General features: G+C 39.1%; 1 protein-coding gene across 1 annotated transcript; it reads left to right on the top strand.

Moving 5' to 3' along the window:
• The first annotated feature begins 230 nt into the window (after window positions 1–230).
• LOC107798325 (LOB domain-containing protein 37) lies at window positions 231–1,606 on the top strand. Its single transcript, XM_016621303.2, has 2 exons — window positions 231–710; window positions 810–1,606. The coding sequence occupies exons 1-2, from the start codon at window positions 527–529 to the stop codon at window positions 1,298–1,300; spliced, it is 675 nt and encodes a 224-aa protein (XP_016476789.1). The 5' UTR covers window positions 231–526; the 3' UTR covers window positions 1,301–1,606.
• The last annotated feature ends 21,331 nt before the right edge of the window (window positions 1,607–22,937 follow it).

Genomic DNA, 22,937 nt, shown 5'->3' with positions numbered 1-22,937 from the left:
ATAGGTAAAGCTTGTTAAACCACCTTAAAGATAGATCTAGTATTTAAAGTCATCAACATAACTCCACATAATACGTGTGAATTGATTTTCTGAAAATGAGATAATGTAAGTAATTTTACAATAACAGTATGATTTAATTAGTTAGAGCAGATTACTTGCTCTCTGTTTTAGATGTCAACCCATTGGTATTAAATATTACACGTAGTGTTTTATAACACATACTACTATAATACAGAGAGTGCCGAAAAAAACTAACAAAAAGAAAAGGTGAAAAACTTGAAGCCGACTCTTTCTCTCTCACCTCTTGTGTTTATATATAGACACACTTCATTCTCTTTTCCCTTGCCTATACTCTATATCTTCTCTACTGTTTCTACCCAAGTTTCTGTTTCTTGGTGCAAAAGTATAGGTACCCTTTGTCTCCTTCTTCTCATCTTTATTCATGCCCTGGTAACCATTAATATAAAGGCTACATCTTTTTATTGTATATCCAAAATTCCAAACAAGATAACAGGAAAACAAAAGAATGAGTTGCAATGGTTGTCGAGTTCTTCGAAAAGGATGCAGTGAGAACTGTATTCTTCGGCCATGTTTACAATGGATCGAAACTGCTGAATCTCAAGGCCACGCCACCGTCTTTGTCGCTAAGTTTTTCGGCCGTGCTGGACTCATGTCCTTCATTTCCGCTGTCCCTGAAAACCAACGACCTTGTATGTACTTGGTAACCTAGTTGTCTACAACTCTCTTGTTCATTAATTTCCTGAATATTTATTTGCTTATAAACTGAGATTTCGTTTGTGTATTTGCAGCTTTATTTCAGTCCTTGTTATACGAAGCTGCTGGGAGAACAGTGAACCCAGTGAACGGAGCTGTAGGGTTATTATGGACAGGCAATTGGCACGTTTGTCAAGCGGCGGTGGAAACAGTCCTCCGTGGCGGCGCGTTGCGGCCAATCCCCGATTTTCTCGGTGCTTCACTAGATATTGATGAGGGGTCTGAGTGCACCGACGTATTTAAGCTTGAACATCCTAGTCAAAACAATATGCAACCGAAGGTGCAGAAACGACGCCGTTTTCCAGAGGAAGCTTCAAAAGTATTACAGTTGGCGGATCTTGATCTAAGTTTAACACCAGGTTTTCAGAGTCGGAAGGTTATTAGTCACGCTTTGCCGGAGAATCAGCGACCGGGAACTCCGTCTATGAATTCAGAAGAATCTGGAACCACTACGTGTTTTGAGAGTGGTACTGTTACTGGAAATCAGCAAGGAAATGAACCGAAATTACTCAGCTTGTTCAATTAGGTGGCTGTAGTGTTTTTTTTATTAACCTTAATCTTTTGTTAATCTTTTTCCTTGTTTTTTTCTATGGGGGGAGGATTTTTCCCGGAAGTAAATTCCGGGAGAGTTTTTGTTAATCATTGGCACAGGATTTCCCTTCTTTCAAGCTTCTTTATTATGAACAGTTGAAAGGAGGGGAAAGTGAAAGTTCGCCAGTGATTCCTTCCTTAATCTTTTCTTGTTCTCCTTATTGGTTTTTTACATTTTCTTGTTACATAACGAGTCTAATGAATGTTGGACATGAATAAATTGATTGCTTATCTTTCTTTACATTGTTTCGAACTGTAATATTTGGATGATCTGAATTCGATATTCATGTGTAAAACAATTAATATATAGTAGGCTCTCTTAATTCATAATTCATGACATTTAATTTAAGATCTGCTACTATTGGTACGTGACAATCTCACTAAGAGAAGATAAAAGAACATACACCAGCTTATGAACATGTTAATTAATTAACGTGAGAAAAATGGGATGGTGATGTAAAGGTCAAGATACTTGATTTTTATGGTTTAGAGGTTGGCAAAGGTCCTAGTTTAGATAAGATTTTGGACTTAAAAAATATTTCGACACCATCATACTCTTAAAAGAAAACTTGGAAGCTATCTAGTGCTTCATTCATCATTAAGCTAATACTAATTTTTTTTTGTATAAAGCCCACAGCTGACAAGGTAAAAGGTTGTGTAATACTTTGATCATTCTAAAGCTAAGGAATTTTAAGAGAATAAAAAGAGGTAGCTTCCTTAATTTGTGGTTGGGAGCTCCAAGTTGGTAGGGGGAAGTAGTCAACAAAATTGACCTGCCCACGTAAATCTGAAGTAGAGTACGTGGAAACAAGGTCATACACATAGTTTTGTTTTTCATTGGGTGGAATCCATAGTTATCCAAAGTTGAGGTAAGCAAATATTAATGGAGTTATTATTGTAAACAAAAAGGGACAACAAGTGGGTATGTTTTTGTGGGGCGTGAAAACCTGGAAAATAGGGGTTGGATTTTGCGAATCGGAGAGAGGCGGCTTTTGGAGAGCGTTAAGAGGCGTAGTACGAATACAACTACTATACTAATCTACTTGCGTAAGATTGTGAAAGAAGAATCAAATATATGTGTGTTCCTCTCAGTAATAAATAAGAAATGGAGCCCACTATAAAAGTGGGACATGGCCCCGGGAAGAATGGAAGCAAGAAGTTTGCAGTTTCTCCGTTTTTTTTCAGTCAATTAAAATGAAGGCGTACGGTCCATGTCAGCCTCGAGCTGGCATTGTCCCCTTCTTTTTCTTCCTTTCTCTTTACTTCTTTTTAATTTACACTAGTGAGAGAAGTATGCCTTCGTGTGTGTGAAACCTCTTTTTTTATCTAACATATTTATAGATTCATGTTTTACACTTTTGTGTCTACAAAATTCATAAAATTGTGAGACAAAAAAAAATATCACACAATTAGTGTCATTGTATGAAGTACAAAATAAAATTTTTTCACTAGTCACGAAAATTTAAGAATTTTCTTTTTAAAATTTATGATTTAAAATAAGCTATAAATAATTGTGCAAGTAAAAATAAGAGTAATTTATTAAAGGTAAGCTATAAATACTGCCTTTTAGAAGTTTTTTCATTCACAAGGATCAAGTTTGAGATATTTGATTAAAACCCACCATATCTTCGGTGGCAAGAGGAATTGTAATTATTTTATAATGAAAGTTTGAAAGGGAATTTATGAATATTTAGCCTAGTCTCTATTATCAACACATAAAACGTTAGCGATGTCTTATACGTAGCCGTTCAGTTTAAAGGAAGATTATATAATATTAGAAAGGTGGAGGGGAAGGTTCATGAACCAGAAGACTTGCATAGGAGTATTTATTTAGTAGTATCCTTTGTTACAAGTTACAAAGCTGCCTGCGCCTCGCCGCAGTTGCAAAAATTCAATGGCCCCACAAAAGCCTAATTCTTGGGCTACGTTTCCAATTCATGCTGCTCTTGGCATGATCGACATCATTTACTTGTAACCCTCTAAAATTAATTAATATATAGTATAAAATAAAGCAACAAGGTATAAAAGGAATCTAATCTCTAAATTAATTAATGCATAATCGACAGTTATGCATGGTAATCGCCATGTTTCAGGACTAACGCGAGTATTCTTCCAATCTAGTGGTTGACCAAGTCAGCTAACTGCTAACCCTTGTGTTTGTGTTTTTCGTATCAACAATTTAACATAGTACATTAAATATTTTTAATTTAATCTATACAAAAAAAGTGTACAAGATTTTTCTTTTTTACATTATTACTCTAACTAGTTATAAGTATACGTTAACTAATTATAATAAGTGATCTGGGGCGGAGGTACAATGCTCGATGTGGACCGGGTTTGCCCGAATCCGGTAGCTTTTGTTCAAATCATGCATTTGTCTTAAAAATTCATTGAATATGTACAGCTTATTAATTTAGAACCAAGTAACTTTAAAAGATTATAATTTCAAACCCATAAACTTCAAATCCTGGCTCCGAGACTTTTTTAGTAATTTGTCTTATTTTTCAAGGAATTAATTCCACTTTTTATGAATATCAGCCTATAATTATCTTTTTACATAGTTGGTTTGATGTAAAAATTTCTTTTATATTGGAGTGTGTAAAAGTACTCAAATTACATTTATATATGGTTTGGAGCTTCTCGTGCTGCTTCCACCAAGCTCTTCATGTCCTCATGAGTCATGACCGTTTCCACCAGCCAAGTGTGAATTAACTCTATAATTATTTTATTTTATTTTTAGTTCGAATTCCCTTCCTCTCGGAAAAGAATAAGAAAAGCAACTATAAATCAATCAGTCAAAAAATCAATAACATTTAACTACTTTTGTGAATCGTAAAACTATTGCTCTTCCTTTTATATGAGGCTACAATCTATTATGGGAAACTTGCACGGCAGAGTCACCAAGTAACTGTAAGAATCCAAAAAAAGCAATAACTCCAAAGTGAAGACTGCAAAACATTGTTTCCAAAATGATACTGAAACTGAAATACAAAGATATTGCCATGGGAGGAGCGGATTGTGTTCCAAGCGCAAGAAACAAAGCCACATGGGCGTGAAAGAGGAATATGTGTGTTTATCCGAAAAACGGATAGAGTTAAATTTATACGCAATTCTAAGGGTACATGGTATAACTTGGTACAAATCAGAAAAGTAAGTAAAAATATGTCGAATATTGATTGTAAGAATGAAATACAAACCAAATTGAATGGAGAATGATTTATATGTAAAGCTCATAAAGGATAATCTCTACTGTATTTCTTTGTGAATATCAATAATATCTCCCCAAATAATAGTCATCCCTCTTATAGTGGATAACTTAGCTTCAAATCTCATCTCGATATTATGAAGACGCTCTTCGGTCCATTATGTTCCAATCTTGACCAATCACACGAAGGTCGAAACTGTTTTTGACCGTATACAGATAGTCCCCTCGTTTATCGGGAAGGATGTGGCGAGAAATGACATGATTTTTCAACGACATGACTAGATATACACTGACGTTTGCATCGAGCCCGACCATGAAGTACGTGATAGATGTCCCGTCGGTTCAGTTACCAAGGCATTAATTGCGTGTCAGGCGATGGTCGGCCATTGTTGATATTGAATCGTCATTGCCAACCCTATAAATAGCTCATCTTTTTACTATTTTTTACTTTTACATCTCCAATCTCCGAATCTTCTAAGTTCTTTTTCGCATCTTCTGAGTTCTTCATCTGTAAATCTGTGATTTTTACTGCAAAATCCCTCTTTAGAACACCAAATCTTGTCATCTTTCTCTATATTCAATCTTCAAATCCAAATGGCGAAAACGTTAAAAATCGTTCCTCAAAAAGAAAAAGCTTCTTCTTCGCGGCCCGCCGACAACAAAACACCGGTGAAGCCACGACCCGAGGAGTGTGTTCCCAGAGGGGAGGGGGGGTGTTCTTACCTTTAAGATCGACAAAGCTTCGCTGGTTCCCGATCGATGCGAGCTAGTATCTAGGTACATGTGCTCGATAATTGAGGGATATCTTAAACATGTAAGGAAATATTGCAACTGGGAGAATAAAGAAGTGATAATCCCGGCTACCGAAGAAGATATTACTACTCATGTGAAAGGGTTTTTAAGTGTTTATACTTACCCTTTCACGTTGGGCCCCCTTGACCAGTTGTCATCTATTTTTGCCGCTAATACCAAACAACCCTAGGCCAAATCCATCATTCTTTTTGGCGGATCGTTATTTTGATCCGCTTCTTCGTGAACAAAGTCGAGGGGATGCCCTTCACCCTTGACCATCTCATCAGATTGTATAGTCCCCGCCTCTATCGAGGTGGGTTAATAAAACTCCAACGCCGGGCTAACAAAGTACTGTTCTCGAGCATAGACGAGGACAAGGACCGAGGCTGGATGGGTAGGTTCGTTCGAGTGAAGACAGACCTAATCCCGGTCGAGAAGATGCCATTTTCTGAGGAATGGAACATGAAGCTTAAGTATAATTCTACTGTTAGCTTCTATTGTTTTGCTTCTTTGTTTCTTTCTCACCGATATCCTTTTCCGTGATGTAGCAGTTGCTTGGATGCCCAGTGCTATTCCTAACCTTAAGAGATGGGTATGGGACCTGGCTTCGACCTCCACATATGCCGAGCGCTCGTGGCGCGACTTATCAAAGGGTCGATGGGAGGCTAAAACTCATGGTAAGCCTCTTTCACATATCTTCACAATTCGAACAAGATGTTTTTTTATACTTAACCAATTTTCTTGTGTGTAGGCCTGGGCAAAGATGCGGTCATGAGGCCCCCGTCTGGCGAGGAAGAGACTTCGGCCCCAGTTCCAAAACTGGCGAAGGACAACAAGAGAAAAAAGGCCTCTACTTCCGAGGATCCAAAACTTAAGACAAGGACGGCTCGTAAGCCGAGGAGGAATACCATCCCTCTAACCGAAGAATCTGTTCGGCGTCTAAGGGATGAAGACGAAGAAGAAGAAGAAGAAGAAGAAGAAGAAGAAAATGAACGGGTCCATACTGGTAGCCCGAGTGGAGAAAACCATCGATGCCCCAAAGGCAGCTGGGTCGATGGCGGTTGATGAGGCTCCGTCTCGAACTGAGGGGATATCGGAGAAGGACTCGGGCAAAGTCCCCGAGTTGTTGGAGATCGAGGATGCCTCCCACCGAAATCAACAAACTGTGGGTATATCTGAAGGGGCAGACCTTGAAGCTCTTCGAACTGAGGAGAACGCCCCAAGCGACTTGCTTGGGGAAATAGTAATCGGAGACTCGCCTACTCTCCCTGCTTTTTTCGAAAGGGCGATTCAGGAAGCCCGAGCTTTGGGGACCCTCGAGGTTGATAGGGACCATGAGGGAGAGGACACCTTTAATGATTTGTTTACCGGTATCGAGGATGCTGCCGACCCGAGTGACGCATTGGGTCTTTTCTTCGAGGCTCAACGAGCCCAGAATTGGGTAAGTCTCGATTCTCTTTGTTGATGTCATAGTTTTCCATTTTCTGCCTAACTTTTTCTCTTTTTCATATAGGATTTAGCTCTTCATCAAGAGGCATTTTCCAAGTTCGGGCAGAGCTGAGCCGATGTGAGGACGACTTCCGAGGGCTTTCAGAGGAGAGAAATTCCCTCAAACTTCTTAGTGGGCAGAAAGAGGAAAAGATCAAAGATCTTCGAGTCGAGTTGGCCAAGGCTCACCAAGATCAGACAGACTTGATCTAGCAGGTAATGAAAATTTTAAAAGCTCATGGACTCGACTCGGGAATGGTGGCTAACATTTCAATCTCACAGCTACAGCAGAAGATTGAGAGGATCGAGCAGTTTTGTGAGGAGGTCGACACGATAAAGGCGGAGTCCTTGGGATGGAAAGAAGATATGGACCGTCTTGCTGTAGATAAAGAGACTTCTCGAGCCCAATTATCATCGGTCGAAAGTCAACTTCAAGGAATGAAGGAGAATAGCTCGTCTCAAGCAAGAAAAATCGAGGATCTCGAAGCTCGGTTGGCTTCCGAATTTGCCAAGGCCGAGAAAGCAAAGGCCGAGGCGGATGCAATCATGGCCGTCTATCGGGCTGATGCTAAAGCCGCCCAAGTACAAGAGAGAGAGAGAGAGAGAGAGAGAGAGAGAGGTTAGTCGAGACCGCTCAAACTCAAGCACATTGGATATCTGAACTCGCCAAATGCCAATCTCGTAGGGAAACCCTCGAGGAGATCCATGCTCGAGGTTTCGACCTTACCGAAGAGATAATAAAGGCTAAAGAACTTGAAGCCGATGGTGGAGCCCTGGTTTCCGATGATGATTATGATGATGAGAGCAAGAGTGGGTCTGAGAGCGGGGAGGAGCCCGATAGAGAAGAGACTGCCCTCGGAGATAATCAGAAAACTTAGGGTTTTTTCCATTTTGATATTTTGTGTAGGGTCCTGATCGGACCTTGTCTCTCTCTATATATATATATATATATATATATATATATATATATATATATATATATATATATATATATATATATATATATATATAAAGATCTTTTTCTTTCCCGACTTGTCTTCGTTTACTCTCTGCCTTCTGAAGATTTCGTTTTATTCATGCCTTATGAAAGTTTTCATAAGTTTGAGGCTTTAGGCGATTTGATCGAAATCGGACCTTATAGTCTTTATAACCGAGTGAGTGTTTGCTCGAACTCGAAGTAAGAGTAGCCCTTAGGCTTAATAGTCGAGTGAGTGCTAGCTCAAACTCGAAGTAAGAGTAGCCTTTAGGCTTAATAGTCGAGTGAGTGTTTGCTCAAACTCGAAGTAAGAGTGGCCCTTAGGCTTTATGGTCGAGTGAGTGTTAGCTCAAACTCGAAGAAAGAGTGGCCTTTAGACTTTACGGTCGAGTGAGTGTTTGCTCGAACTCGAAGTAAGAGTAGCCCTTAGGCTTTATGATTGAGCGAGTGTTTGCTCGAACTCGATGTAAGAGTAGCCCTTAGGCTCAATAGTCGAGTGAGTGTTTGCTCGAACTCAGAGTAAGAGTGACCCTTAGGATTTATGGTCGAGTGAGTAATTGCTCGAACTCGAAGTAAGAGTAGCCCTTAGGCTTAGCAGTCGAGTGAGTGTTTGCTCGAGCTCGAAGTAAGAGTGGCCCTTAGGCTTTATGGTCGAGTGAGTGATTGCTCAAACTCAAAGTAAGAGTAGCCCTTAGGCTTAGTAGTCGAGTGAGTGTTAGCAACTTGAAGTAAGAGTAGCCCTTAGGCTTAGTAGTCGAGTGAGTATTAGCTCGAACTCGAAGTAAGAGTGGCCCTTAGGCTTAATAGTCGAGTGAGTGTTTGCTCGAACTTGAAGTAATGTAGCCCGTAGGCTTTATGGTCGAGAGAGTGTTTGCTCGAGCTTGAAGTAAGAGTAGCTCTTAGGCTTAGTAGTCGAGTGAGTGTTAGCTCGAACTCAAAGTAAGAGTAGCCTTTAGGCTTTATGGTCGAGTGAGAGTTTTGCTCGAACTCGAAGTGATATAGCCCGTAGGCTTATGTGGGGCTCGATCTCGTTGATATTTCGGTTGGAAGTCCCCGATTTATGGGGTAATGGTCGGCTCTTAAGCCTGTTTGCATAATAGATCACGAAATAGAGGATGGATTCTGAGATATGAGATATCGGTAATAGGCTCGTGTTCATTGTCTCATTATTCGACTCATTTGTTGCATATCGAAACATGATGCTAGGTTCTCTGACCTCAACCGGGATAAGAGTTTCGGCGCCATAAACCAACGAGAATGATGTCGCTCCGGTACTGAATTTCGATATTGTGCGGTATGCCCATAGGACTTCGGGTAGTATTTCTCTCTATTTTCCTTTAGCGCTGGTTAATCCTTTCTTAAGATTTTGGATGATGATTTTGTTGGTCGATTCGGCCTGTCCGTTCCCGCTGGGATGATAGGGTGTCGATAAGATCCTTTTGATTTTGTGGTCTTTGAGAAATTTAGTTATTTTGCTTCCGATGAATTGCTATCCATTATCACATACAATCTCGGATGGAATCCCGAACCGACATATGATATGGTCCCAAATGAAGTCTATCACTTTATTTTCTCTGACCTTCTCGAAAGCTTCTGCTTCGACACATTTAGAGAAATAATCAGTCATAAACAAAATAAACTGAGCCTTACCTGGGGCCGATGGGAGGGGGCAGATGATGTATATTCCCCATTTCATGGAAGGCCATGGAGATAGGGTCGAGTGGAGACGTTTCCCGGGTTGATGAATCATGGGCGCATGTCTTTAACATTTGTCGCATTTTCGAACGAACTCCCTTGCATCCTTGTCCATATCGACCCAATACTATCGTGCTCTGATTATTTTATGGACCAATGAATTTGGCACTAGAATGATTCCTACAAGTGCCCTTGTGAATCTCGCGTAGGATGTAGTCGGTATCTCTCGGTCCCAAACATATTTCCAATGGACCATCGAACGTCTTTTTAAAATGCGTTCCATCATCGGATAAAGTGAACCGCGCAGCTTTTGTGCGTAGAGCTCTCGATTCCTTTGGATCCAATGGAAGCTTCCCGTTCTTGAAGTACTCTATATATTTATTTCTCCAATCCTAGGTTAGACTTGTGGAGTTTATCTCGGCGTGACCTTCTTCGATTATTGATTTGTACGACAGTCCCCTAGTTGAGTTCGTCATACTCGACCGACGAACCTAAGTTTTCAAGAGCATCGGCCTCACTATTCTACTCTCGAAGTACATGTTGCAAAGTTCATTCCTTAAATCGATGTAGAGTCACTTGCAATTTATCCAAGTATCTCTGCATTCAATCTTCCCGGACTTTAAAAGTCCTGTTGACTTGATTTACCTTGAGGAGGGAATCATATTTAGCCTCAACGACATCGGCTCCAAAACTTCTAGCTAGTTCGAGACCTGCAATCACAGCTTCATACTCGGCCTCATTGTTAGTCAATTTTATAGTTTTAATAGACCGTCTAACTACATTACCTGTGGGCGATTTTAGTACTATGCCCAGTCCGGACCCCTTTGCATTCGAGGCACCGTCCGTAAAGAGGGTCTAGACTCCCGAAGAGATAACCGATTTTATCAGTAATTCTTTTTCAATCTCGGGTACGAAGGCCGGCGTAAAGTCAGCCATGAAGTCCGCTAAGATTTTAGATTTGATAGCGGTTCGAGGTCGATACTCGATGTCGTACCCGCCGATCTCCATGGCCCATTTGGCCAATCGCCCTGAAAGCTCAGGTTTGTGTAAAATATTTCAAAAAGGATATGTTGTTACAACATGTATCGAATGACATTGGAAATATGGTTTTAGTTTCCTAGAGGCATTTAATAAAGCAAGCGCTAATTTTTCTAAGTGTGGATATCTAGTTTCGGCTTCACCTAAAGTTCGACTGATATAATAAATAGGGAATTGCGTACCTCGTTCTTCTTGAATTAGGACTCCACTTACCGCTATCTCCGAGACAACTAGATACAGATAAAGTTGTTCTTCTGCCTTCGGGGTATGAAGCAACGGAGGGCTCGATAAATACCGTTTTAGCTCTTCCAAAGCCTACTGACATTCCAGAGTCCATGCAAAATTGCTTTTCTTTTTAAGCAGAGAGGAAAATCGGTGGCTCTTATCCGAGGATCTCGAAATGAATCGTCCCAGGGCAGCTATCCGTCCCGTTAGCCTTTGTACGACCTTTACATTATCTACCACTGTGATGTCCTCATTTGCTTTGATTTTATCGGGGTTAATCTCGATTCCTCGATTGGACACCATGAAACCGAGAAAGTTGCCCGAGCCTACCCCGAAAGCATATTTTTCGGGATTGAGCTTCATATTGTACTCCCTCAGTATGTCAAAAGTTTCTTGCAAATGCTTTAAATGGTCATCTGCTCGCAGGGATTTAACTAACATGTCATAAATATAAACCTCCATTTATTTTCCTATTTACTTTTCGAACATCCTGTTTACTAGGCGTTGATAAGTTGCACCAGCATTTTTTTAGGCCGAATGGCATTACATTATAACAGTAAGTCCTGTACTTAATGATAAATGAGGTATTTTCCTGATCCTCCGGGTTCATCTGTATTTGGTTGTACCCAGAATAGGCATCGAGAAAACTGAGAGTCTCGTGGCCGGCCATGGCATCGATCATACAATCGATATTAGGCAAAAAGGAAAAGAATCCTTAGGGAATGCTTTATTCAAGTCTTTATAATCTATACACATTCTAAGCTTGTTCCCCCTTTTAGGGACTACTACCACATTTTCTAGCCACTCGGGGTATTTTACTTCCCGAATGGACCCTATTTTAAGAAGTTTGGTTACCTCGTCTTTGATGAAGGCATGTTTGACCTCGGACTTGGGCCTTCTTTTTTATTTTATCGGGTAGAATTTTGGGCCCAAGCTTAGCTTATGAGTGGTGATTCCCGGTGGGATCCCTGTCATGTCAAGATGGGACCAAGCAAAACAGTCTATGTTAGCTATAAGAAATTGAATAAGCTTTCCCCTGAGCTCGGGATCTAACCCAGTGCCCAGGTATACCTTTCGTTCGGGCAGATGTTCGACTAGTATGACTTGCTCTAGTTCTTCGACCGTTGATTGGGTTGCGTCAGAATCATCGGGGACCACGAAGGATCGAGGTAACCCATGTTCATCATCTTCGCCAGTCTTCTGATTCTATAGTTGGGTCGAAGCTGACGTTTGTGATTGCTATTTGGTATCACGTTCCCCCTTCGAGTCCGATCCTTTTATCGATGATAGTGAAGATATCGGAATTGCTTCCTCGATGGCAAAAATTTCTCTTATATCCGGTTGTTCTCCGTAAACTATTTTGACTCCCTCTGATGTTGGGAATTTCAGAACCTGGTGGAGGGTTGAAGGTACAACTCTCATATTGTGGATTCACGGTCTTCCAAAAAGGGTGTTGTACCTCATATTACCTTCTATTACGTGAAACTTCGTTTCTTGGATGGTTCCGGCCACGTTTATTGGCAGAATTATCTCACCCTTAGTAGTTTCACATGCTATATTGAATCCGTTTAGAACCAGGGTTGCGGGCACTACCTGGTCCTGTAGACCGAGCTGCTCAACGACCTTTGATTTAATAATGTTGGCTGAGCTATCTGGATCAATTAACATACGCTTAACTTGAGTTTTATTCATAAGTGCATATATTACCAGTGTATCGTTGTGAGGTTGCATGATTCCTTCTGCATCTTCATCATTAAAGGAAAGGGTTCCTACGGGTGCGTAATCCTGAGTTCGAGGTCGCTTCTCTCTTATAACCGACATCTTAGTGCGTTTAAGCACAGTCCCCTGAGGGATATCGATCCTACCGATGATCATATGGATGATGTGTTGTGGCTATTCTTGTTCATTTTGTCTACTGAAATCCTTGTTTTTGAAATGGTTTTTGGCCCTGTCACTTAAAAATTCTCGAAGGCGCCCTTTATTGAATAACTGGGCTACCTCCTCTCTCATTTTCCTGCAATCTTCCATTCTGAGGCCATGAGTGCCATGATATTCACACATTTGATTGGGATTCCTCTAGGCAAGATCGGTCTGCAGAGGTCGAGGCCATTTAGTATCTTTGATGCGTCCGATAGCGGACACGATGGCCGATGCATCGATGCTGAAGTTATACTCTGATAACTGTGGTGCTTCCTTAGGTCCGGTATGCCTGTCGAACCCATTCCTGTTCATCATCCCCCGAGAACCTTGGCCTCGATCACTTCTCCTTTCGCCTCGTACGTGGTTACGTGAAGGTTCGCTACCCCTACGATCTCCGTTATATGACCGATATCGATCCTTGTTTGACCTAGGTTCTCGGTCGATGTCCCTTTTAATAACGGGCCTAGACCCCAACTGGTCATCTTCAACTCTGATCTTCGATTGATATCGATTGTGTACATCGGCTCAAGTAATAGCCGGGTACTCGATCAAATTATGCTTCAATTGTCGTGAAGCATCGAGCTCTGCTCGTTCAGTCCTTGAGTGAAAGCTTGTACAGCCCAATCGTCAGTGAATGTTGTTAGATCCATTCGTTCCGTTTGAAAACAAGATACGAACTCTCTTAGCATCTCGTTGTCCTTCCGCCTTACCTTGAAAAGGTCCGACTTCCTGGTCTCGACCTTTATGGCTCCGGCGTATACTTTTACAAAAGAATCTACAAGCATAGCAAGAGAATCGATAGAGTTAGACGGTAAATTATGATACCATATCATTGCTCCCTTTGATAGGGTTACCGAATTTTTCAATAATACAGATTCGATCTCATCATCCTCTAGATCGTTCCTTTTAATGGCACATGTGTAAGAGGTGACATGTTCGTTAGGGTCGGTCTTTCCATTATATTTAGGAATTTCGGGCATGCGAAATATCTTTGGGATTGGTTTAGGAGTCGCGCTCGGGGGGAAAGGCTTTTGTATGAATTTTTTGGAATCTAAGCCCTTCAATATCGGTGGTGCACCTGGGATATGATCAACCCTAGAGTTATACGTTTCCACTTTTTTGTCGTTCGCTTCGATCCTCATTTCTCCTGACTGTATTCGTTTTGTCAGTTCTTCGAATATCTTAATAATTTCGGGACTAGTCCCCGATTCTTGCTCATTTAACCTTACTATAGCTGGCCCTGTTTTGTGGGTGACTTCTTGGGGTGGACTGGGCTCGAGTTTAGTAGATGTCTGGGTTTGGCTCTGCAACTGGGCTATTGCTACTTGTTGAACTTGCAACATTTCGAAAATCATACGCAAGCTGATTCCATTTTCCTCAACGTTTTGGGTATTTCGAGCTGCAGACCGAGTTCCACCATGAATGTTATTTTCAGGGTCGGAACGTTGGTTCGCCTTGATAGCCACATATGAATTAACATCTATTGGCTCTTCAACCCGAGCTCCAACGAGATCGACTAGTGGCCTTCCACCCCTGGGGGTTAAGTTGTTGTTCTCATCTTGAAGGCCAGCTTCGTTGTCGATAGGTAGGGCCATTAATTGAGAATTCATCATTTTCAGCCTGAAATCAAAGATACTTCCAAGAGCAAGTGTAAAATGGTGTGTTTTGCAGAGATCCGTACCAAATAACCATTGTTATTCTTAGTCCCACGGTGGGCGCCAAACTGTTTAACCGAAAAACGGATAGAGCTGAATTTATACGCAGTTCTAAGGGTGCATGGTATAACTTGGTACAAATCAGAATAATAAGTAAAAATATGTCGAATATTAACTGTTAGAATGAAATACAAACCAAATTGAATGAAGAATGATTTATGTATAAAGCTCATAAAGGATAATCTCTACTGTATTTCTGTGTGAATATCAATAATATCTAAATATGAGGGTGTATGAATGCCTTAATGTCTCCTCCCCTATAGAAATAATAGTCATCCCTCTTATAGTGGAGAGATCCTACTCTAGATATAATTAAAAATACATAGTAGGGATCCCATGATAGATTAGCTTTTCCTAATTCCCGCCGAGATTCTCTCCCTTAGTGCGGTTGTAACGGCTCTTGTCTCTTGCTCGATCTTGATCGGATTTGGTATTGATCGATTTCCAGATTTAGAGCTCGATATTGACTCGGGGCTCGTTATCGACTCAGGCTCGATATTGGTCGGTCTCTGGCTCTTAAGCTCGATGACACCGCTTCACATCATAGTTCGATTTGGAGTCGAGCTCGATAATAACTTCGAACTCGGTATTTGATCGGTTCCTGAAACTCGAGCTCGTAACCTGACTTCAGATCTCATCTCGATATTATTAATACGCTCTTTGGTCCATAATGTTCCATTCAAGCGCAAGAAACAAAGCCACATGGGCGTGAAAGAGGAATATGTGAAAAATTAGGTGGGGTGGGGGCAGGAATTAAATAGAGTACTAGTAGTAATATGATAAGTCATTATGTCCTTTTTTTTATGTATACGAATTTTTATCGATGAGAATAAATTTTAAAAATCAATGAAATTATTTGAATTCCTATATTATTTAAATAAGCATAAATTTTTACGCGGATATCACCTAGAGTCTTTTTCATTGAATATATAGAAGCATATATGAATATGGCCAACCACGACAAATTCCAAGCTTCTTGGTACGCAGGCATCATAAAGAAAGATACTACGGACTACTACTATTATCTTTTTATTGGGAGATATTATTTTTAAATTAAACCTACATTAAATAAGTGGTGTTAGTCCAAATGTTTGAATAGTACGTTAGTGATTATAAATATTGTTAACGTCATGTATGTGCTGGCCTTTGCTCTGATTAACTTCAAAGTTATTCCAGCTGACGTGGTGTCATTAAAAATTATATAAAATACAAGTTACTCAAACTCGTTTCTCTCGTATGTTCGGGATGCACTAATTACCAGAAAAATAATAATAGGAAATGAAGAATTTTATAATTTGATCTGATCATTCCCTACGACCTGGTCATCCTATGCAAATCGTTCTTTTGCATCGAAAATCATAAAGTTTGAACAATATACCTTACCGCAGTTTTTAACTCCGTTCCCTTCTCCATCTAAATTTATTGACCATAGGTTCAATAATGTATACAAGCAGAAAAAAATATCACATAATAAAATTACACTCATTCTGATCTAACAGACTTTTATTCCTGAATCTGGCTTTGATGTTAATCTCAATAAGTAATTCACTATAGTCTCCATTATTAGTAGCGTGTACGTACATTATACTCCTTTTTTATTTCCTCTAAGGAAGGGGGCAGCCCTTGTGGTTTAATTTGCTAGCTTTGTGCAAATTTCCAATCTTATGAAAGAATTTAATTATTTTCTACGTGCAATATTTGTTCTCCAAGATTGGCGTATGGATATATATGGCCCCGGTGGGTTTGAGGGGGAGGGGGAAGAGAAGTAGGTCCCAACTAGTCTGCTCAATTTTATTTGATTGGATTTCGTATGTGTAAGTTGTCCTGGCAAGTTGGCAACTATTAGTCTAGCCGGTTATAAGTGAAGATTGGTTCATTGATCTGACGTTGTTGTCCTCACAAAAATTATGAGTATATGGCTTTTTTTAGCTGCCCTACTCAGTCCCACATCTCCGGGAATGGGGTGGCCAATCCAAAATTTTGGTGGCTTCTGATATTCTGAATATTGTTTATTCTTTTTTTTTTTTTTTTTTTTTGCTTCCACCATTTTAAACTAAAGCCAATTACCTAACAAAAACAGCACACAAATACATTACAAATGTGTTGTCCATTTTCACTTTTCAAAGTAATGAATGGTTACAGATTATTGAAAACAAACGACCATTAAAAGTTATGATCAGTCTTGGCTCTTGCTGTGAGAGACATCTGCCTCTTCAAGAGTTTTTAAGGTCATCTTGTTATTTATATTTCTTCAGGATCCATTTGCTTAGCCCTTATCTCTCTCTCTTCAATTATCCATATATTGTATATACTTTATTAATACACTTTCCTTTCTTTTTCTTTAGGATTGAAAGTTGCTGTATTGGATTCTTTTCTTTTGAGTTTATGTCATCCACAACTAATAGGGAACATGCATAGAGATACACATGATCACTTCAATTTATAATATAACTATAATAAATAAATATATAGCTTAATGTAAATATGGAGTGGGGATAACTTTTTACATGACACTAGCCGCAACTTAGACTATCATCATTAAGTGACAAATATGAGGGGAAAGTACATATTACTTAACTTTGAAGTTTAAATGAAAAACACATGTCATATATTAAATGCCTCAATATATTGAGGGTAAGTCTTTTCGAATGTTACACTAGAAATGTAAATGAAAATTATTCTTTTTGTTTTCCATGCTATGGGATTTCAACTTTAAAATTGAAATTTGTAGATCTTGACTATTAAACTGGCCCTCAATGTCTAACTCAAAGGTATAAAAATGAAAGTTTTGGTCTTCAATGTTAAGCATTATAGGGCCCTATTTTGAAGTTCAAAGCATAGGGGTTAGTAATTGGCAAATCAACCAGCTTACTGGGACTTGAGCATGTTTCAGCCCTGATTCTGGATACCCTTTTCTGAAATTTAGTAAAGGATTAACCCAAAAAATGTTCAAGAATGGCAGGAGCCTTGTATGTAATATTTGTTTCCGTTTTACAAACTTTTACATAAATAGGATTCTTTAATATATATATATAACTGGCCTATTTACTCATCCATTCTCCAGTTACATCTCCCCTCATGAAATTTACCCAAGAAAGATACGTAAACAGAGGCAGATGCAGCATATTATTGCCGGGTTCATTTGAACAGTACTGAAGGCGGTTTCCACACAAATTTCTAAAACGGGGACAAGAGTTAAATAATGGATCAGATCTCCCAATACTGTGCGCCAAAGCCCAAGTACCCAATGCTGTTACGCCGAAGCCCAAGTACCCCATACTGTTACGCCGAATATCGAAACTTTATTTTTATTTTTTGGGTATAGCATACGTATACCAAGAATTTATTTTATTCTTTGTATATCAAAATATATAGCAAAAATTTGTTTTCCTTTTCTGTATATCTCAGTCACATAATTTCTTGTGAAAGTACACAAATATATATGGTAAAGATACATTAATTTACAAGATGGGTGTTACAACTATTATTTTTTAATTTTTTTTTAAAAACAAGAGGCAAGAGAAAAAAGACAGCTCGGTCAATCGATGAGCCTTTACAGAAATACATCAAATCTACATTCAAAAGGTAGATCGACGAATGATCTACACGGATCAAAATATGAAGTTGTTATGAATCAGCCCCAACCTAATATTGGACTAAGAAGAATTATTGGGCCGAGAAGAAGCCAGAGGGCCGGAAGGCCTTTAAAAATGTTAAATTGGGATCCAGACCCAATAGATGCAATCAGGAAGGTTAAAAGGATTAGGGATTAACAATGATAGATTATGCGAATTGTTATTTGGAAATTCCCATCTCCTGGTCTCTCCCCTCCTCATCTGTTTCTCTCTGTGAATCTGTCTTATCATCCCCATTCTTTATGTTACTATCCTTAGTTACTGTCACTTTTTAGTGTAATTTCTTTGTTCTCGTTATCAATATATCAATCTGTTAATTGTGTATTTAGTTGTGGATATTAAATTCATTACATTGGTGCTTTAGTTGATTTGAACTCAATGGATCTCTACTCTTCTACCGTTGTCAACTATCACCTTAACGTCATCCAGAATTTGATGATGGCGATAATGGATAATAACTCTCGTATGCTCAGACCGCTCGATAAAATGGAGAACAAGTTTTCTGCCTCTTCCAAGACGATCCCCGAAACTTCAAAGCATACGGATGTGGATGCGTCTTTGGACGATAAGTATGAATCGGAGTAGTTCTCAGTAGCAGAGATTGATTCTAATTTGAATAAAGGACGCTCTATCCTTGCAGATAATTTCGAAGTACTTAATGAAATGATGGAAACTGAAAAATGTTGAGGAGGACAATTCAAAAAGCTATGCCAGTAAGGTGTTCGCTAAAATACTCGATAGAAAAGTTGACATGAAAGTTGAAGATTCAGTACAACATGATTCGGTAAAGCCTAGAACCCAGGTGTTCGACAAAATGTTTTAAACTATTTCTGCAGTTAAGAGTTATTACAATGACCTTCTCATGCTTGATAATCCACTAGCACTACCTTATATGCTTTCAACTTGCGGTCTTGATCAACTTATTGGCAGAGGTACATTTGATTATTCAAGTGAACTCAATCATGCTAAATTTATATTATTCTTGCATCGATTTCCATCGAATCAATTTGGATTAGACTTCCCACTCGATCCTGGTTCAAGTTTTCTTACGACATACCTTGGAGCTACAGAAAATTATGTATTTTGTGATGCATTGGGCAATTTGATGCTTGATCGGTTCATTAAGTCGACTTTGTGGAATTCCTGCATTGTGACGAGCGCAAAATACACACTTAAATTGTGCTCGCTAGTCAAAGATAGTATAGTATAATTATCGTATCCACAGAGATTGGATTTAAACAATATTATCGTAGTTTGTAGCTAGATGGCTATCCATGAGGATCAATAATTGAGATTTATATAATTAATAATCTAAAATCTACATCTATTGACTAATAACAATCGCAACAAAAGTAAGCAAGGAAGTTATCAATGGGAGAAAATAGGGTTTTGACGGAATAAGTGCAAGATAATTGTCTGGAATTTAACTCTAGATAATTCACTTCTAATGTTCAAGTGAGTCTCTCGAATTCACTTAATTATCAGCACAGATATTTAGTAGAAACTCCTCTCTCGATTAAGTTTCAACCTTACAATATGAACCAATTTAAGCTCTGTGAAGATATGCAAGAATGCGTAGTGGATCGGTCTTTAGGAAAACCTCTTTCGATTATTCTCCTAACTAGATTTAATCAATGATTCAACTAGCCTCTTTCGATTACTTAGAAGAATCTATGAACTCAACCAATAATGTAGTGCAAAGATATCACAAGTTATGCCTCTTTCGATTACAAGAATAAGTGAATATAGATACAATAATTAAATCTTCTAAAAAATGATTCAAATACATAAAAATGGAGTTATAATCCACAAACAATCATAAATACACCAAATCCATCAAAAACCCAAAAGGATCTACTCCATAGACATGGAGAAGTTCTTCACAAATGAAACTAAAGTATAGGAAGACATAAATTCAATCCAAACCCGGATCTTGAGTGAGGAAGGAATGATGAAATCCTTGTGCTTGTGTTCTTCCAACTCCTCCTTAGCCTCCTTAGGTCGAAAATCCGTCAAAAGTCCCGAAAATGGTATTTTCCCGTGTATTTTAGCCATCCCCTAATAATCCCTGGATGAAATTACCCCTTTTAGCGGAATTAGGAAGTCACTCTAATATTTTTGGGCTACCGGTCGATGCAATAATAATACCTAACAAGAGTCGGGGTAGAATTCCGCAGGGAGCTATATGTATGGGAGTTAGTAGTATATATCGTAGCGCGTGAGTTTGTATATCTAAATTTGCACTTCCACAAAATTGGATTGTTTTAAAGTCATAATTAATCCACGATTGCAATTTAAGAAATAAAACTAGGATTTTTTTTCCAAATGTTATAAAAAAAGCCTAGGGCTATGACCTTCACCTAGGTGTTTGCCTACTGGGATATAAACTTTAAAGCTTGTTTTATTGGTCGGGGTATATTATAGCTATCAACACTCAATTACCCATTCAATACCTCTCAATCAGAGAGTGATTTTGCCTAATTTGGCTTTCTCAAATCCAAATAGGTATTGAACAAACCGGTTAATAAAAAGCTCAAGTCGGGTTGTTACTATCTCTAGGTACAACCCTTTAATTGGGATTGTCAATCTCTCGATTTACCCAATTTCTTGTTAGCCAAGTGTTCCTAGACTAAATCTTTCTTTCTAAAGTAGAGACCAAGTCAAATATGCATGAACTAATGTTTGCAACCATTAATTCTACAAATAAAAGCAAGAACAAGGCTAAATAATAAACACCAAACCATAAACAAGCATTAAATTAAACACCCATTAAGTTTACACACTAGGGTTGGGTCACAACCCTAGTGAAAATCTAGCTACTCATGCTTGAAATGAAATAAAAAGAAGAAGAAATGATAATTAAACTCATATTGCTTATTAAAATAATAAAATCTATGTTCAAATAGCTCAAAATATGAAAAACTACTAAAAAGAGTAAAAGGAAACGGCTACTGTAGCAGCTGATATCAAATGTTAACCTAAAAATTTGAAACTCATCTATTTATTCATGGTTAGAAATTTCGGATAAAAATGCCCTTCGGGAGGTTCTGCGGCCGCACAATTCCATGTGCGGTCCGCACTTTTCTTCAGTTTGACAAGATTGGAAGTCTGCGGCCGCAATGCACTCTTTCTGCGGTCCGCACAATTGCACTGCGGCCGCATTTTGCTCTTTTGTGGTCCGCACATTTGTAACTGCGGCAGTATAGCTCTTCTTCTGCGGCCGCACAATTCTTGTGCGGTCCGCACTTCCGGGGAACTTGAAATGCATCTATTCTGAACTTTGCTCCTGGCCCAGCTTTTGGGGCTGCACAATTCATGTGCGGACCGCACTTTACACCAAACTCTAATGGTTTTTCCTTCACAACCTGCGGCCGCAAATGGTATTCTGTGGTCTGTACTTCTGCGTTTATGTGCCTTTTATGTCTTTGAGTTAAGATTACTCCTTCTTGAGTTGGATTTCATCTCGGGAGTTCATCTTTCAATATTCCTGCATTTAAGCACATTTTATTAGTTTTTGGGAACACAATTAAATGCTTTTGGACTAAAACAAAAGCTAAAAGGAGCTAATAAGTAGTCAAAATCCCCACTTATCAACTCCCCCAAACTTAAGTTTTTGCTTGTCCTCAAGCAAATAAAGTAGTTCCCACCTCCACAAGTTAAGAGCCATTCCAACTAATTGAAAGTGAGTCATTCACACATCAATTGGGACCAACAATTACCCACACCATTTATGAATTATCAACAAGGCAACAAGTTAACTTTCATGCACAAATAGTTCTAATGTGACCCTTGAGCATCAGGATTTGACTTTATTCATCAAGGAAGCTTGCTCTTTCATGTAGGTCATTGTGGATCCCAAAACTTCTCCCCCTCTACTATCCGTTTGCCTTTCCCACTTAAGAATTAAGCACTCAATCCAAAGATTTGCGAAATTTTCACTCATCTCTCTCAAAAGAATGTCGCAAGTACGGCTTTAAGTACCATAGGCTTGTCGCGCCCCATTTTCTTGCGAAATCGGGCCTCGACATGTGAAAACTCTTTTAAAGGAGGTATTAAAAGAGGAGAGTCGCCACCTAATGGTTTTTAAGGTGCGTTAGGGCACCTATTTGCATATGACTCGGGTTTGACTCATTTGCATCACCAAAAATCGGGTAAGGGCTTGAAATTACCTCGAGGAGAAGGTGTTAGGCACTCTTCGAGGTCCACAACTGTGGGTCCTGATCGAACTTGAATTATATGAATTAGTCAGATAAACAAAGACAGAGAAAACAAGAAGTTTGGGAAGTTTGATTATCAAAGACTTTGAATAAATACAAAAACTTGATTCAAAGATAAGATAGGGGGTCCTAAAGTTTTTTAGCCTAAAGGATCATCCCGTGCAACATAAATACTACTTCGTAACTCCCTCAAGATGGGGTATTACTCGTATTTTTCAGCGGGCACATACTATCATCTCCTGCTACCCGATTACTATCTTTAAGTTATTACCTAAAGCGCACTAGTTGATTCTAAATCGTGCCTTATGCGTGCACTACCCGTCCCTTGCCTATGGTCCAGGAGGCATTTGGACCTTTATTTTTGGGTGGTTCTAGACTTGACTTAGGCTGCTCAAAAATGTTAAAACTAGGCGACAATTCAAAACAAATAGGACTGCAATTAGATCCATTTAAAGGCTCACATTAGCCTCCGTAATTAGGCAAACAAATGCACGCAAATAGATTTTACATATTAGGCAATTTTCAGAATTGAAGGGATTGCAGTTGTTAAACTCTATAGGCATGGTTTCTAGATGATCTGATTCAGATGCGCAAGCCATTTTTAGACCTAATGATTTCCAAATTACCAATTGGTAAATGCCAGATGCTGCTAAGTGGCTTATTATA

Source organism: Nicotiana tabacum, chromosome 17, assembly GCF_000715075.1.
Source record: "Nicotiana tabacum cultivar K326 chromosome 17, ASM71507v2, whole genome shotgun sequence".
Lineage (NCBI taxonomy): Eukaryota > Viridiplantae > Streptophyta > Magnoliopsida > Solanales > Solanaceae > Nicotiana > Nicotiana tabacum.
Note: the sequence above shows the minus strand (reverse complement) of the source record. Positions and strands in the feature narration are given on the sequence as shown.

What these genes read in the sequence shown, in the direction of transcription:
- LOC107798325 (XM_016621303.2), top strand. Translation starts at nt 527, where the DNA reads ATGAGTTGCAATGGTTGTCGAGTTCTTCGAAAAGGATGCAGTGAGAAC. An exon ending in CCCTGAAAACCAACGACCTT is followed by an intron (nt 711 to 809) that starts GTATGTACTTGG and finishes GTGTATTTGCAG; the next exon opens with CTTTATTTCAGTCCTTGTTA.